This window comes from Electrona antarctica, assembly GCF_951216825.1.
Source record: "Electrona antarctica genome assembly, chromosome: 2".
NCBI lineage: Eukaryota > Metazoa > Chordata > Actinopteri > Myctophiformes > Myctophidae > Electrona > Electrona antarctica.
This window is the reverse complement of record NC_136807.1, coordinates 43,244,327-43,262,487: the sequence shown is the minus strand read 5'-3', so window position 1 is coordinate 43,262,487 and position 18,161 is coordinate 43,244,327. Positions and strand designations below refer to the sequence as shown.

The 18,161-nt window shown below is 41.8% G+C and overlaps 2 protein-coding genes and 1 pseudogene across 4 annotated transcripts in view; 1 reads left to right on the top strand and 2 right to left on the bottom strand.

The window, feature by feature from the left end:
* clstn1 (calsyntenin 1) overlaps positions 1 to 18,161 on the bottom strand; it is a 324,752-nt gene that overhangs the window by 91,907 nt on the left and 214,684 nt on the right. The gene's annotated exons all lie outside the window — the stretch shown is intronic.
* ctnnbip1 (catenin, beta interacting protein 1) overlaps positions 1 to 18,161 on the bottom strand; it is a 31,766-nt gene that overhangs the window by 6,922 nt on the left and 6,683 nt on the right. For both annotated transcript variants that reach the window (XM_079518207.1, XM_079518206.1), the window contains exons 2-3: positions 13,870 to 13,984; positions 7,693 to 7,783 (exon numbers count right to left, since the gene is read on the bottom strand). In XM_079518207.1, the coding sequence (XP_079374333.1) occupies positions 7,693 to 7,783; positions 13,870 to 13,965 (187 nt within the window). In that variant the 5' untranslated portion in view covers positions 13,966 to 13,984. The remainder of the gene's footprint in view (positions 1 to 7,692; positions 7,784 to 13,869; positions 13,985 to 18,161) is intronic.
* Positions 9,699 to 10,886, top strand: LOC306943075 (translational activator of cytochrome c oxidase 1-like; annotated as a pseudogene). Its single transcript has 2 exons — positions 9,699 to 9,726; positions 10,121 to 10,886. The product of its transcript is annotated as a translational activator of cytochrome c oxidase 1-like (transcript).

The following is an 18,161-nucleotide window of genomic DNA, read 5'->3' as shown; positions in this document are numbered from 1 at the left end:
ACTGAATATACCTTTAAGGTAAAAAACGCATATGTCTATGGTTGCAGAGTGTGGTCTGGGTGCAGACTTCTGAGCTGTTGCTTAGCGACAAATACAAATCTGATCACACATCACTGACCAGCTGGTCATCTCAACCTACAGTATGGGAAAAATACAGCTGAATCCACCTCACATTTTATTAATATTTTTTCACCTCTTTTCTCACAACTGAGTTGATCTGCACTTCTCAATTTTCCCCACGTGTGCATGTCTTCGTCACTGCCCTACAGTTGGCCTGTGGGGGGTGTTGACCATAGAGTATATAAAAGGATAGAGACTGAACTGGCGCGAAGCTCCGCCCCCCCAGCTATTCATGTCAGTGGAAGTTGCTCAGTGGCGTTTTGAAGCACCCGGAAAACTGCCGGAAGTACCGTCTCAGAACGTCTACTTCCGCATTTGACCACCAAATTTTGGTGGTCAAATGCGGAAGTGCAACCGAGCGCTCAATGTTAAAGCCCAGCTGCACGGGGTTTCCCGGTCATGAATCCACGGGTCCGCCTGTAGTCCCTCCTCCTACCACTAGGGAGGAGAGCTTCAACGTTGAATAGCCTCACTGGCCCCTTGGTGTAGACCAGTGGTTTCATACTTTGTGCCCATAAGCACACTAAAGGTCAAGTCAAAATCTCAACACCATTTTTAAGAACATAAATTAAATTGAAATGTAACTTTTTTTTTCGCCTATAACTGCCCAAAACAGAGATGTTGGGTTGAAAAGTAGTTCAAATTTAAATATTTTTTAAAAAGTTAAAAAAATGCATTTGTATTGAGAAATGAGTGTCTTTTCTTTTTAAAGACTAAATAGTTTTTTTGTAGAAAGAATGTACAATGAATGAATGTTTGCATCACATTATACAAATACATTCTTTTTTACGATAAACTGCAAGTACTGAAAAAAAATATATATATTTCGAGGCACACCTCAAATTATTATTTGGGAACCACTGACAACTACTTGTCTCCACCAATACACATGAAGTCGCCAGCTGCTTCTTTTCACCTAACAGTGAGGAATCTCCCGGGTGGGTGTAACGCACGCAAAGTTACAAACTATCCTCCCCATTTCCGCTACCAGTTACCAACTTCCCAACTGCAAACATGGCTTCCATGGCTGGAGAAGCTGGCGTTTAATCAGATTTATGCAAAATAAATACTTGTAGTCTACATTCAATACTCCAAATATCTTTCCACAATAGAAACATGTCCCCATGACTTTTTGCGTTATCCTTTTAGCTTTAATGTCTTACTGTACCACACGCCATTTTAATTTCTGGACTAAGGAAATGAAACTAAAATTAATCCATTTAAATTAGAACAAAATAAAATAATAATAATAATAGTAGTCCCCCCCCCCCGGTGGTGAATGACGAGAGAGAGAGAGAGAGATTAGGCATGGCATTGGTTACGCACCAGATCTGAACCCAAGACACACTCTCATGAGTGCATGTACTTAGCTCACCAAACAAAGAACATAATCACTGATGACATGTTTACTAACCCACAGACCTGTCAAGTATGTCTACAGTCTCTCTTGGGTCTAAAAACACTTCATATATTACTGGTATAAGCAGGAAACTAAACAAAGCGATAGACAGTAGGTCAAACGTCTATAAACAGACAATAAAACCTCTCCAGATAAGGAAACATGAATTGTTTATCGAATTAACAGAAAGGGAGTTCATTTCAAGCTGCATTGTTAAAGCATACTAGCATAGTTATATTTAATTTTCAGTAGCTCTATGGGTTAAGGTACCATTGTCCCAGAAGGAGCAGCTAAAGGGCATGTAATGTCTCCCATGTTAGGTGCAGTGCAGTTATTAGATAAAGTAGCAACAGCATTTGAGGTCACAATCTGTGCAGGGTCAGCTGAGAGCATAAAGGAGTGGAGTGGGCTCCCCTCATAGGAACAATAGCGGGGCGGGTTAGGAAATATTATTCATGCATGGGTTATGCATGTGGCTCTTCAAGTAGACTTTAAAACAGTGGCTTTACTTACACGCAGCGTCTCTACGCTCAGGTTCACTAGCATCCACAACCATGTCTATGTCTATCTTAACTAGTTGTTTCTGGATGCTGTTGAGGGATCCTAATTAAGCAATATCACACAAGAGGGTGTTCTTTACCATCATTAATGGACACCTGCGATGCTGCAGGCGAGTTCCGAAAAGCAGCGCAGTAGTGCATTAATGACGGTAAAGAACACCCTCGAGTGTAATATTGCAATTATACAACAGTTACTCTTAAAACTAATTCGCTACTACTATATTTGCTAAAAAAACATTTTTTTTAATGACAGATGTAGCCACTACAACCACAAATGTCCCAAGAAACTCGCTAGCCTAGCAACCCAGCTGATTTTTATGTTTAAGTACGGCTAGAAGGCTCTTTCAACCAAACAGATCGCTTCCTCGATAATACAACCCGTTGTTTTGTACAGGCCCAACTTCATAGGACTATGACATGCCTTTAATTTAGCCTAATTTAAATTATTTCCAATAATAGAATTACTAGTGTTTAAAGCTGAATTAATTCAAATTCAGCTTCAAACATCTGATCCATGTGGCCATGAATCTCCATCAAACCAAGGGTAAACAGTAAACACATAGGGGGGTATAGGGGTACAGGACTTCCATATGCCAGTTAAATCCTTGGGTTTTAAGGATCAGTGTTCTCAAAGATCTCTATTGTGAACCTGTTGGATCCATTTTCATAATGAAGACAATCCTTTGGCGCCAGAGAAGTGTTATGCGACACCCCCAGTCCCGACTCCCTGCCCATTTGTGTACAGTATGTCCCATATTTTGGGTCTAAGAACATTTTAAAGGAGGAATTTGCAATTTAGCGTATGGGGTCAGGCAGCCAAAAATGAAAAATGATGCCGGTACTGCAGATCTCAAGATTTAGGAGACTATAACAAAATGAATAATGTCCAATCAATACAACTTTATCCCAGCCAAGAAGCTGAACAAAGGCAGGCCCCTCCTTTGTGTCACACAGCTTTCACTATTAAAGCCAGGTTTAAGGATTGTGTGATACAGGGATTGTAAGACAGACAAAAGGAAACAAGATAGCTTATTGATTGCGTGAGGCAGTAGCAATGTGAATCGAGACAGAAGCAATATATGTTCGGTGGGATGAGACAAGAGAGATTGGAATATCACACCCTGGCTATGTAATTACCTCTGCAGCTTGGCTCCAGGCCCCCCTAATGAGGCCTGTTCCCGTGTACCAGTGACGCATCATGCCGCCACGCCACCAAACCCCACAAGGGAGCTTTCCTTTCCTGGGATGACTCGAGTTGCTATGGAAACCCCATCCACGGCTCTCTGTTGTTATGGCCCTCAGAAGTCCTTTTGAGAGGAGTGAAGTTTCCCCATCAGCTCAGAACGGACATGAGTAAGCCCCGAGGCTGATGACCTCACATGAAGCTTTGAAAAAGGCATTTGTTTTAACCCATTCAGGCCTGACCTCAAAATTTAAAAAAAATCTTCTAAATCCTCCAGTTTTCTGAAATAAATATTTTCACGATTTTAAAGAAATAGCAGACCTACAAGCTCGTAGCTCGCCACTCGGTGGCGCGCTATGAGCTTGTAGATCTGCTATTTTAAAATAGCTAAATTATAACAATGTTTAAAACACCAAAAGGGGTTCCCACCCAGAATGGGTTAAGATCCTCTGCTCTTCGGAGCCAGATTTCAGTTTCATCAAGGTATTTATTATTGGCGGCAAAGCATTTTGAAAAAGCACTCCGCTTCGCAATTCCTCTTAGGCCTTATTAAAATTGCAAAAAGATTTTTGCATTTATGGTAATGAGCCAATTAAAACCATTTGAAATGCTAATTCATTGACCCAAAGACTTAAAAGAAATGTATGACTAGCAGTCTCAAAAGTTGGTTTCGTCTCGTCTGAAAACAAATAAACACATTCAACGTACAGAATGTATGTGCAACGTTTTCTAATGATGTGACCAGGCATTCTGTCATTACAGTCTGTTTTCTTATACTATTTCTAACTAGCAAGAGAATGTTATGCAGTTATTGCTTTCCAATGTACAAGCAGCACCACTTGCAGTGGGAGGAATACGGAAAGTCATTACAGTCTTTGCATGAAGGACATAGCATTTTTTCAATGCAAATTAACCTTGTACTCAGTGTCAATATCAGAGCAGATTTCCATCATGTCCTTAGTACCCTCCAAGCACTGGATCGATAGGGCCACGTCTGACACTTGATACAGTCTCTGCTGTCTAAGGTATCTCGAGAACCGCCCGATTGACGGACTTCGAAATTAAAATTCAGTGTGCAAATCACAGACGACCGAAGGAGTGCTGTCGAGTCGGTCGGATAGGCGGATTTATGGTAAAACCGGAAATCGCCATATATGGAGTACGCTATTGTAATAATATGTCGGCATCATCGGCATGCCTGACACGGAACTCCATATATGGGCATAAAAGGGACACAGACCTGACTCAAACAGACGGGTACACTGACAATGGGTGCCACGGGCATTGCATAACCGGGTGGGGCATCCATTTCCAAATTGCCTTATTCTCGAATTCCCAAGTAGGCTGGTGCCCAACGGGCATCGTTATACTTAATGAAGCATTCAATGATACCCTTGGCAGGCTTCTTTTTGAGTTCGAGTGTGTACCACATTTGATTGGCCAGCTGTGTGTGTTTCTGTGTACCACATAGTGATGATTTGATTGGCTGAGCACGGAATGTGATGTGCGATGGTGTAGGATGATAACAGCGCCATTCACTTCACACAAGTGTGATTTTTCTATGTTGAAGGAAAACCATTTCACTATATATATATATATATATAATTTAGAGATAAAACATTGACGGACTGATTCTTCAGTCACTGTTCAACTGTGCGTGGTAGACACTTCACTGCAATTCTTCTCATGCTCATGTTTTGCTCAACTGTCCTTTACCATGTCCATTGAAGAGAACCATTTGTAAAGGCTGTTACTGGGACCAGGAGACTGATGCAAGGCCTGAGGCAGCGTGTGGTGCAGAAGGTGGGTAATAGTAATGAAACCGTGTACACAGAGACAGACAAGCCCTGCCTGGGTACTGCTGGCTAATCACATACGGCCTCGGTCTGGCTTGTGTGATGATCTATTTGGGAGGAGGACAGCAGTCAGAACCTGCTGTACAGCAAAGGTCATGTTATGATGATGGAAGAAATATATAATAAAAAGGATGTGAGCTGCAGTCGAGTGGAACCTCAAATACCAGTGTTTTTGAGAACGGAAGTCAGCTGAAGGGAGGAATTCTTGAGAATGCTGAAATGTGCTTAGAATATTGTGAACTAATCATGTATACACAATTACAAGATGGTATGGGTTTAAAATGCAGCAAATATCTTTCCCCCCCTTACATATAGTATATGAAGAGTAGTCACATACTGTAAGGCTTTTGCTTATTATAAACAATTTGGAATAGCATAAATGTCTGAAGCTAGAATTTCCATAAATATAATTCGGTCACTGTCAACATGAAAAGAAGCAGCTATTGAATTAATGTGTATCGGAGGGGGCAAATGTCTGTCTAGACCCTCCCAGTAGGGCTCAGCATGACGATGAACTACAGTCAAAGGGAGATTGAGCATTGTCAGAATGACAACATTGGGAGAAAAAAGGAGGGGGAAATGATAATAGAAAAAAACAATGCATCTTTGAATCTCTATCCTACCCTCGACATTGAACAGGATCCCACTGTAGAGGAGACATACATTTTCATTTAACAGAGTTCTCGGCACTACCTTTAGCATCCCTGGTGTGCTGCTGGTATGCATTGACTGCTGACTTTCAGCCCAGGGCTGCATTTCTTTTTATAACTTTTTGTGGCTTTCGCCTTTATTTTATTAATTTTTTTAAAGAGGGATAGGTATACAGTACTAGGCTCACAGGAAATGGGGAGAGAGGTGGGGGCCGGGGGGTGACACGCAGTAAAGGCCGTCGGGATCGGGAGTCGAACCCACGGCACACTGCCAGACTGGATTACCAGCCAAGGTGCCCAGACGGCTACGCCAGCCGCCCGGGCCAGGGCTGCATTTCTAAAGAGTGGTTAAATCATAGCAATCACCACTTATTGTAATCGCAGTATAATTTTGGACAAGACAGTAACCAGTAATCATTTATCAGTGCGTTTGCAAATGGCACTACACCTAGTCTGTCTTTGTAAGGTATATGCATACTATTACTCTATGCACCTTTGATGAGTCACCCCCGTGCATAATTAATGATGTCCTTTCCATGGGAGTGATACACAGCTAAGTCACATCACTGAACACACTTACTGAAACCATTTCAGTGAAAATAGCAGATCTACAAGCTCACAACATGTCACAAGGTACGCTGCAAGGCGCTGTTAGCACAAAAGTTCAGCCGTTGAGCTTGGAGATCGGTTATTTTTTGCCATTTTATATTAAAGATAAGAAATGAAAGCAAAAATTAAATAGTGACACAGTTTAATGCTATATATGGATTGAATCGAGAAGAAGAAATGGGCAAAAGAGGAAAAGATCAGCAATCTCAGCAAGCATTTATTTTGCCTACCCTTAAACCTGCTATCATCATCACCGTGAACCTAATCCTGCTAGCTTGTTCATAGGACAGTCAAATCATGTACAGCCTAATCTCATAGGCACTGCCAAAAATGTGTCTCTTTTTCCCCCTTCTCAGAAAACCTACACAGATAAGAATTCCATTCAGGTACGGACCATGTCGCAGGCCATTTTCCCACAGTGTTAGTTCCCCCAAAGCTATAATAAAAGATGGGTCTGGCCTGGGCCTAAGACCCAGCAAGGTCACTACCAAAGGCCCAGTGGGGAGTTACAACACTCTCATCTGAGGGCTGGATTTGGACTGAGCCTGGAAGGGAGCTGATAAAGTTGCGTTTGATTTCGGAAAGAAAAGGGCAATCACAATCCTTGCACAGCTTGGCTGCTGATTGCAGAGGCGGTTACCTGCAGTGGCAGTGAGCCAGCATACACTTCAATTTGTATTAATATACCGCCACCTTGTGGTAGAAACATTGACAAGTTGGAAGGTAAAAAAAAAAGGCTGGTGGAAAAACAGAAGCTCTGTAGCGTGCTCTTGTGTCTAGCTTGTTTGCATGTGCCTTGTTCAGCCAATTAGTAGATATCATATTGGTTAAACATATAACCTTGCTATCTTTGGAGTATAGTTGTGTCTGAATCAAAGGCATATAAACTATGAGCTTGTAGAGCTGCTTTTTATTTAATTTTATCACAGCTAATGAGGATGTGCTTGTTTTAGCCACTAAAAGTGGTTTAATTTTTTTTTTAAGTGAAAACAACTTCCAATGTTCCAATGAACAGCTGCACCGCTAGATGTGATCATGACAGATTGGAGTCATTCACTTGCAGTCAGACACACTGCTCTGTGACTAATCACACAGTGCTCTCTACTGGCCTCAACAGATTGAGGATTTCGATTAAGCCTCTTGGTGTAGGAGCTCCGAGGTTGGTTAAAGAGAAGTGTGTGTATAGACAGGCTTTCCCTAGTCTGAGCTCTGGGTGCAGAATAGTCTTTAGGATAGATGAGGTAGCGTTTGTTTGTGGTCTGGGTTTGAACAAGCTTTACTTGTCCGACTGTGTGTCCCCCAATAGGAGCCTTACCCTGGTCTATGTTGTGCTGCGGTAGTTGGCTCATCTGACTGTGTACCACGCCTGCATAATTCCGGAGAAAAGCCTCTTCATTCGGCGTGAGCTGAAAGCAAGGGAGAAAGTGATTAGAGTTCATAAAACAATAACACAAAGCAAAATCGCATCCTAAAAGGAAAACCCATGCTCCTTTGAACGAACAGTTACATGTGAAGAACAACTCTCTCCCAGTGGACTCACAGGGCATTTTGTCCTATGGCTCTGAACTGACAGACAGCGGCAGAGAACACCGTTTTGACAGGGATTCTGCCATGACCCCAGGCATCTGACTACAATACTTACGAGTCGACATGAATGATGTACTGCTGTCAGGGCAGCGCCTGCCCAGGCACACAAATGTCAAATTTGGCATTTGACATATTTGCTGAAGGTCAGATGTGTCATTTAACTTGAGAAGTCAGATGCGACAAAGACAGTTCCATCCTTCAAGATATGATAACACTCTGAGAGCTGTACCACCAGAACACAGGGATGTTTTCATGTAAGTCAAGTCATTTTTCTTTCTGGAAATGTGATGAACTAGATGTCTATCAGCTATGGTTTCAGAGAAAGCCTTTGGTTTATTTTTTAAAGATTTGTTAAAAATGGAAATGTAACCACCACCTCTCAACTGCACATGTAGCTGTTGTGTTATACATGTGCTGTAAACCAGTGTCTCTCCATAAAGAAAGTGTGCCGTCTGCCTGTCGTGGAAACATGCTGGAGTACACCACATTGTTCATATTCCAGGTAGCCACAAAAATCAATTCTTCGACGTGACTCTGAACATAATTTTCTTTCTTAACACATTTTGTGCCCAAAACGTCTGTGGACGTCATGGGTATTACCGCACGTGCATAGCCCAAGACGTCTGTGGACGTCTTTGAAAAAAAAAAAAAAAAAAAAGTTTTTATTTTATTTTATTATTATTTTTTTTTTTATTAAAAAAAAAATCAGAAAAATCAAAACACTTTTTTTTTTTTTTACACGTGGTGCCAAAGTTTGTTTTTTTCGCCATTGAAAATGCATTTGGCGTTTAAATTAAATAACTCAGAAACTATAAAACATTTCAAAGTAAAAAGTTCCAGCATGTGTCTCCACAGTCAGCTGAATTATAAAAAATGTGAATGGATTTTCTAGGTGAAAGTGATTTTGGGCAGTTAAGCGTGGGCTCTCAATGTGTTAAGGCTTAAAGTCCTTGCAGACTGGCGCATTTTTCAGAAAACCGGCAGAAAAACACAGCAGTGTGTAGGGATATTTATCATTAATATAGCCTGACCAATGCCAGATGTTCAGGTCGGATGCACAACAACCTTCTGTCTGCCGTCTTACGCATAAGAAATGCATCCTAACTAATTGGGAGGAACTTCATAATGCAGCAAGAGAATGACCCAAACACACTGCAATCACAACAAAGGACTTCATTAGGTCAATCACCAGACCTTAACCTAGTTAAGGATGCATTTCACATCTTAAACAGGAGATTGGGGGCAGGCTGAAACAAACAAAAGGGACTGCGGTAAAAGCCTGGGAGAGGCAAAATAAGAATGCAACAGTTTGGTGACGTTAGTGCGTAATGCAGTTATAGCAAGCAAGGGATACAGTACCAAATATTAAAACCGCAGTTATGTGATATTGTTTTGTTTAACTAAGTGTTAAATAGCTCTATATTCTCATATCATTCATTGCTATACTGTGTTGGTTCAGTAAAAGGGGTCTCCCCAATTCTCCAGCTCTTTAATAAACAGAAAAGGCATTTTCAGGTCAGGAGACCATTTTGATCTAATCAGGAGGATGAGTGTATTTGGAAGTGATGACACAAAGAAATGAGTACTGGCACACAATTTGAACTAGTACACTATAACAAAAAAGCTGATAAATGGATACTCTCTCCTGATTGGACAAAATTGGCAGCCCACCTGAAAATGTATTTTGTGTTTATTAAAGAGGGGAGAACCCTCAACGGTTGTCGAGAAACAAAAATGGACAAATGTCAGTATCTGTTTGTCGGTGGGTCTGTGGAGGACGCATCTCATCTCTGACAACAAGTACAACGGTTGCTCTGACAACAATATAGAATGTTTATTGCATAACTGGGTGGGATATGCATTCCCACTTGCATCATTCCTGACTTACATTATTCCAGACTTGCTTGGTCCCAGATTAGGCTGGTACCTACTTTACTAGTTTAAATTTACTTAAATACTCTGTTTAACACCAATTACAGAACTTACTGTTCTGCAATTGCCACCTATTGGACAATAGGTGGCAATATCTGGAAATAAATGCTGATATTCTGAACTTTTGTCTTGTGTTCCATCAATATTTATTGAGTGGTGCTAACCGCTCCAATGTGTGGCTGTGTGTGTATATGTCCACCCCGTGACGTCATGTGGCATTCAAGTCAATGGAAAAATAAACGTGTGGGTATGTCTGTCTGCTGCGCCCGTGTGTAACTTATGTGCTGGGCCGCCTGGGCACAACAAATGGTCTACGGTCAAACATATAAAAGGACCCAGAGATGAAGCACAAGCTAAAATGTTCACAAAGTTTGGCATGATGATAAGGATAGCTGTTGAAGAAGGAGGCTCTAACCCAGATCTTAATTTAGCATTGGCCCATGTAGAGCAATGCAGAAATAAGAATAATGCCTAAAGCATCTGTAGAGGCTGCCATCAAGAGTGTGGAGCAAAAGCAGGAACCCAGCACAGTTTGCACGGTTTGGGTTTGCTGAGGTCCGGGGGCCTGGTGGATGTGTAATGCTCATCGACATCCTGACCGACAACATCAACCGTAGCCTCTTGGAGCTCAAACACACACACACTCAACAAGAATGGGGGGGGGGGGGGGGGGGGGGGGCAGTGGGGCACTAGACGAGAGAGAGCTCTAGAGGTGGCTAGAGGCAGGAGCCGAGGACGTCCAGGAGATGGAGGACGAGGACGACAAACCCGTCCTGCAGTTTATCTGTGACATGACAGACCTGAAGAAGGTGCAGACCTCACTGGAGGAGTTCGGGATACGAATCATCTCAGCAGGGTTGGAGTTTGTTGCCCACAACCATGTGTCCCTGGCTCGGGACCACCTGGAGGGAGCCTCAGTCCTAATAGAAGCCCTCAGCAACTGTTCCGACGTTGTTCCGAGTCTGGGACAACATCCAGACCCAGAGCTGAACACTCTTTATGGACACTTGGCAGACACAGGCTTTTTGAGCCGTGAGCGCAGCCTATTGGCAGATATAGCGTTCATCATGGGATCCTGTTACTTTTGTTAGTGTTTGTTATTGTTTTTATATCAGCCTGTGGAATAGATATTGAATGAAATGGACTTTTTGCGTATGGAAACAAGTGTTTGACATTTGTTATGCGCTCTATAAAAAGGAACGCGAGTTCCATTTTTAGAGTGCAATTTTAAATGAAACATCTCTATAGAAGTCCAGGAGGTTCAGCCCTGTAGACTGATTTAACAGCTGTGTAGACACAGCCAAATGACACTCGACAAATATGCTCCACAAATGAAGTTATGGAATCTTTCCATCTTCATGGATGAGAGAGAGAATTAACAATTGCCAAAGAGCATACACATCCAAAACACAAAAGCAAACTTTAGCAGTTGCTAAATAGAGGACATACAGTATAAGAGATGATAATATAAAGTCTGCACACTGTTTTACTCCCTATAACCAGAGAGGTTTAATATCACCAAAATATGAGACTTGTGGTGAGATGATCAATAATCAATTAGTTCATTGATTATTGGGAGAAAAACTGTATTGTGAAATACCCAAGTCTGTCACCGGGGGTCTCTAAAGTGACATGTAGTACTGTATAGTTTGTAAAAACATAAATTAACTTATAGGTAAACATTGGAATGTTCTACCACATTGAAAGTATCACTTTGGATGATTTGTGCAAGTGGAGATTCAACTGCCAATGAGGATCATGGCATAATAAAGCACAACATTTTTCTATTAAAATGAAATCATTATGATAAAGGCACAGCTCACTTCACACAAGTTGTTTTTTAAAAATGTATTATCGACTCAAACCCAAAAGAATTCTGTCCATTGCAAAAACAAAGGAATCAGCCTTGCTGTCCCAATACATTTGGAGGTAACTGGTATAATACTGTACATAATGTTCAACGTTTTTAATGGTGATACAATTTAGACAATATTTTGTATTTGTATAGAGAAATTCTAATCTACATAATTGATAGGCGTTTGGTCCACACATATCTTCCTCCTAACACTTTTACATCACACTGCCCAGCCCTACTGTGACATTGCAGAAATGGACTCCTCGTGACCTTGGGGTTGCGTTGAGTTATCCAATGCTAAAGCACAGTCAATGATCAACATGGAATTAACATTTAAAAGCTACCGTTCTTATATAAATTCTGGATGACAGCCAGTCATTTGGAACATTGGAGAGAACATCCTGTAGAACATTAGATGATGGGGTGGGCTTTAATCAGGAGGCGTCTTTCAAACATTTACATGCTTCACAATTAACCAGATTACTGACTGGGATTAATCAGGTTAAGGCAATAGTTTAATTACAGTGTTTACATGTCTTGTGTTTAGTGTGATTATTCTAATAAACGGTATCCTCTCAGTCTGTACACATGAGGGACCTGAAGTTAAACCCATTTCCCGCCACCATTAATGAATCCCTCGATAAGGTACTGCCAAGGTTTTATCGCGCGTAACACTTACTTTGAATAACCAAATATCCGTAATTGCATTTTACTATGAAAAAATTCCATGTGTGTTGTCATCACACTGGTGGTTGTTCTCTCGGTCGGTGGTGGAAAAAGTGGACCGCGAGTATCACAGCGCCTGCTACAGGCCGTTGAAAACGCTTGTCTGGGCCAAATCTGCCCCCTCAATGTCAGTTCCGAGATACAGGCCTCTGAAGACAGGGCGGACAATGCAAGTGGATGCGCGCGCATCTTCAAAATGGCCGCGGCCAGTGTGTGTTTGTGTCCCAGAGTGTTGTTGCGGTAGCAACATCAGCTAGCGATCGAAACGGATAAAAAATTGATTAAACAATTCAAACCCGAGAATCTTGCGTTTGGCGGAGAAGGAAAAAAAGAGTAGGTTCTCGTGTTCGGCGGCAAGACGGTTAATAATCAGCCGTTGGTGGGCCCATTCCTCTCAATTTAAACCAACATGTCAGGCAACTCGTCTTCAGCTTTGTGGAACCACTTACACACAATACTTAAGGAAATAAGTAGGTTGGGGAAAGCCATTTATTTATGGCTAACTTACTGAAACTGAAAAACTGTGGCATCTTCTTCTGTAAATGGTGGTTAATGTGCATGCACTCACTAAAAAAACAAAAGAGACCGAATGGGTATATATCTATCAATTAATTCACAAAACCTGTCTGTTAGTCTGTATAACTCGGGCCTTGTGTGTATTGGGCTGCGCTGAGTGGCAATTCCATTTCATTCCAAGAACCGGAAAAACACAAATGTCTGTATCTGCCGGAAGACGCACTTGGGGCCCTATTGTCGTCAGTGCCTTACTCCTTATCCCTAAACTTGTTTGAAAAACATTTTAAAATTGTTCAACTAGCCGATCTACATCGACACGTGAGCTTGTAGAAGTGTGTGTGTGTATGTATGTATGTATGTATGTATATATATATATATATATATATATATATATATATATATATATATATGGTGCACTGCTCCTCCTTGTGGATAGGGGGAGGGCTGGAAGTAAGTAAGCCCAGTGTCCATTTAAAACCACATATTACACATAAAGACCCCAGGAAAGTGTTCTAAATCTTCTAAACGTCATTAACATATATTTTGTCCCTTTAAGCCCGAGACTCCAACACGTCAGGTAAAATACTATAGACCTATCTGCTATCAGACAACGACACACAGAGGTGGTTGAATGAACAGAAACCAGCGCTCCACAAAACAACAGGTTAGGGGATGTGTTGGAAGTTGATTACATGAAACAGATCTCAATGTTTGTAAACAAATACGGTACGGTGTACGGTATTCCTGACTTGCATCGTTCCCGACTTGCGTCATGCCCAAGTAGGCCGGCACATGAAGTGCTTAAATAGACCTAAAGACTGAGCAGAAATCTAATTGTGACCACGGTTTCTTCACATCAAAGCACAATGCACTTACATTTGATCCCATTTTCTTGAGCATGAGCAGGACCCGCACTTTCTGTTGGATGTACATCTCTTCAGGAGACTTCCCCGGGGCCTCCTCGCGGTTCATCCCCCCTGCTCCGCTAGCTCTGCAGACACAAAGACATCCACCACCATTAGGAGAAAATCACTAACAGGCATCTCATTTTGTTTTCAGACATCAGGCAGCACAATTATTTGTGCTTGCTTTAATATGGGCCTGATATACATTTATGTATTAGCTGTGAGTCAGTGTCAAATTATTTCTCTTCCAAGTCCTTTAGATACCGACTACTGACATGCACTATTGTATGCATTACATGTGATTTCGGACCTCTTTGAATGACACGAATATTTTTTTACATTCTGCAATTTTCAGGCTGTGTGTGCTCTCTTTTTTCCATTCTTTACTTCCAATTATCCTTTTACTACTTGAACTACAGTACAAACGTTGATCCTGAGTTTCACCTTTCTTTTACCTCTGTGGCAATAACGTTGATCGATTACTTTTTTCTACCTTTATTGATAGTATCAAGTGAAGATTAACAGGAAAGAGGGGAGAGAGGAGGAGAGACATGTAGCAAAGGTCTTCATGAACGGGACTCGAACACGCGACGTGCTGTCAGGCCAAAGCCATATTATGTGGCATGCACCTGGACCACTTGGCCAGCGGGCCGGGCGCCCAAGTTGATTGATTATTGATTGATCAATTCATATCTGTCCGATTAACCAGTTTTAATGCATTCCCATTAGGGATTATGATACCGAACATTGCGAACAACAAATAAGCTCATTTGATGAACTTCGGTTAACCACTTTCAACCTCATTTTGTCATTAGAACATTGGATAGCATTTTCTAAGGGAAAAAGGCCAATATACAAGCTTTACCGCACCTTGTGATGTGACGCATTGTGAGCTTGTAGATCCACTATTTTTGCTATTCGTTGTACGACAAAGTATATAGAGCTTACTGGTATCTATATAATACAAACATTAATGAGACAGGACATTAGAGGGCTGACCAGTAAAGAGCATCCACAGAGCAGGATTTCACAGCACTTCACAGTTCACAGCATCAATGCTAAATGGCTCTCATTAATATTGCATGGCATTTTTCCTCATAGATCTCGCCCCTGCCTGCTCCTTCCATCTCTTATTCTCCCCATTACTAATGACCTATTTTCACTGTCAGTCGGCGCTGCGGAGATTCAAATTACAGGCAAGGAAAAGTGCAGGCATAGAGATGACGATGAAAGGAGCTGCCATTGCTAATGCAAATGACAGACAAGGGATCAGCCCTGCTGTGCAATGGCATATTGATCAAGGGGTGGCTGCTGTCACATCAGATCCCTCCGACGAAAATACATGGTTTTAAAGTATGGGTCTGATTATTCACTAATGCCAAAGCTTGTATTTGACTATGGGAAATATCTTAATGGAATTTCTTTAAAGTATGCACAACCAGAGGAAATAATTCAGGAAATGAACTGAAAATAAAATAGTGATTCAGGGGAGTGAATATCAGTATGCAAATCAGGGGGGTTAAATAAAAAAAGAATACCCAAAATAAAAAGCCCATGGGGGGGGGGGGGGCACAGAGACCACGATAGTTCTGGTGATTTCTTTTGGCCTCTTATCTATACAAAGGACCACTAATGCACGTTGACAGCCTGTTTGATGTGGGGTTATATTTATTTAATTGAGAAGCTGGCTCACCACTCCTCCCTAAAGCCTGCAGGGGAGGAGGATGCATGGGGCTCTGTTGGCTGGAGTGTGGGTGCTACAGGCTCAGGGGATCGTACTCCTGGCGACAGTCGATGTGAAGTATGGCAACCTTTAGCTGTGTTTGTTTGGTTGACTTTCTCCTCTCAGCTGTGTTCAAACCACATGGTAAACGGAGCATAAGCCGATATGTGTGAGCCGGTGCCTTGTAATGCAGCATTGTCAGTGGCTTTCTACATTGAGAGTTGACGCCTGCAGAGAGGAACCACCCATGGCAAATTGAGCGCCGGGCAGAGTTTAACTGGAAAGCAACCCAGAGGACTCAAAGCAAGACATGAAAGATGGAGAGAGCTAGCCTCTGTCAGTTCAGTCGCTCTGTGCACCTTTGGGGATTGGCAGTGGTGGTGGTTGGCGGGGGCAGCGTCAGAGCAATGATAGTCAGTGACACGTTTGATCATGTCTCCCCCACTCTCTACTTCTGACAAATGGGAGGGCCAAGACTCCAGGCAGACAGACAGAGAGAGACCTACTAGCTACACTACACATGAAGATAAAAATGCACCCATGCATTATAACATTCTGTTAGCTTCTGATGCACAGAGGGTGCTAATTTTCAACCATGTTTTCTGGTTTCTTCTTCACAATGTCAACATTTTGCTTTTTGATAATAATAATAATAATAAGGATAAAGGGTTTGATAGAACCTATCCAAGATCATCCTCTGTACATTGGCACTACGGTCTAGGCTAACACTTCCAGGCGAGGATTGTGTGATGTCTTTGCAAAAAGAGCATATATCATACAATCAATGCTCAGTTACTAAAAGAGTTGAAAATCCTCTCCCGTATTACTGCCACCCAGATTTATTTTCATCTCATCTATCCACACATCCCGAAGAATGTCTTGTGTAAGAGCTAAATAAATAAAGACTCGCTCCTCAGAATTCCATGGGGACAGACTGTAGAAAGAAGAAACAATGCTAGGTTGAGGAAGGGGAGGATGCTCTCAAAGATCATTGTTGAATCAATGTATCGTCACTGTGTTTGCTCTGCTTCAGGTAGGGAGGAGCGATTTACCAAAATAGACATAAGTAATAATAACTAACAGCACAGCAGGCTGCAGAATCGACTGCATAGTTGGGGACTCTTTACGCGGTGAACTGATGCACTGATGAAATCAACCTAATTTAAAACCATCTCAAATGATTTGCCTATGTCAGGCTGGCTGCACTAAAAGGCCAGATAATATAACCTACCCAGTGAGAAATTAGCCTTTATATAATAGGCTAATTCACTTGTACTTATCTGAAGCACACAATTTTACTGAGATTATTTCAAGACACTGTCAATTACCGGCTGATGATCACCACCAATCTTACAAATGTTTAAGTTATTCAAAAACATAAAATTCAAAAGCTCACAACACATCTAATCGCAAATGCAATGTGTAGTGAGCTTGTAGATCTGCAATTTTGAAAGAACACTATAATCAATATAGAAACCTATAATCGCCAATACAGATGTCAAAAAAAGCCAAATAATGGCCGATAAATATGGGTCAGCCTCTCTAATGTAGGACTACACCCAGCCTCTCTAATGTAGGACTACACCCAGCCTCTCTAATGTAGGACTACACCCAGCCTCTCTAATGTAGGACTACAACCAGCCTCTCTAATGTAGGACTACACCCAGCCTCTCTAATGTAGGACTACACCCAGCCTCTCTAATGTAGGACTACACCCAGCCTCTCTAATGTAGGACTACACCCAGCCTCTCTAATGTAGGACTACACCCAGCCTCTCTAATGTAGGACTACACCCAGCCTCTAATGTAGGACTACACCCAGCCTCTCTAATGTAGGACTACACCCAGCCTCTCTAATGTAGGACTACACCCAGCCTCTCTAATGTAGGACTACACCCAGCCTCTCTAATGTAGGACTACACCCAGCCTCTCTCAACAAATAAAATAACCTAATTCCCCTGTAAGTTGACTCCTAGCTTCTCTTCATGCCGTTATGTAAACAATAGATTCTCCAGGGGAATTACAGTACAAAACAAAACCCCCAAACTTACTGACTCCCGAGTCACATGTGTGCTACTTCAGCAAAACAAGGTCCATTCTAGTCCATCCCTCGTTTGGAACTACATCTGCTGCATTTTACAGAAGACTAATTATGAAAACTCTGATCATTCTCATAGCAGGATATTAATAACTGAGACGAACCTGCTATAACAACATTATAGCTATAGCAACTGTCGATTATCTTATTCTTTCGATTGCTTTTTCGATTTTAATAAATGGTAAATGGTGCATTTATCACATACATTCATATACTGATGACAGAGGAAACTGTGCAAGGCACCAACCTGCTCATAAGGAGCAATTAGGAGTTCAGCGTCTTGCTCAAGGACACTTCGACACTAACTCTGGGGGAGCCCGGGTTCGAACTGGGAACCATGCGGTAATGGTAACGGTGTACCTCCTCCTGAGCCAGTGCCCCCCCGAGAAGCGAGTTTCATTTTTAGATTTTTTTAAAATATACCAAACAACTTAAACCCTTCT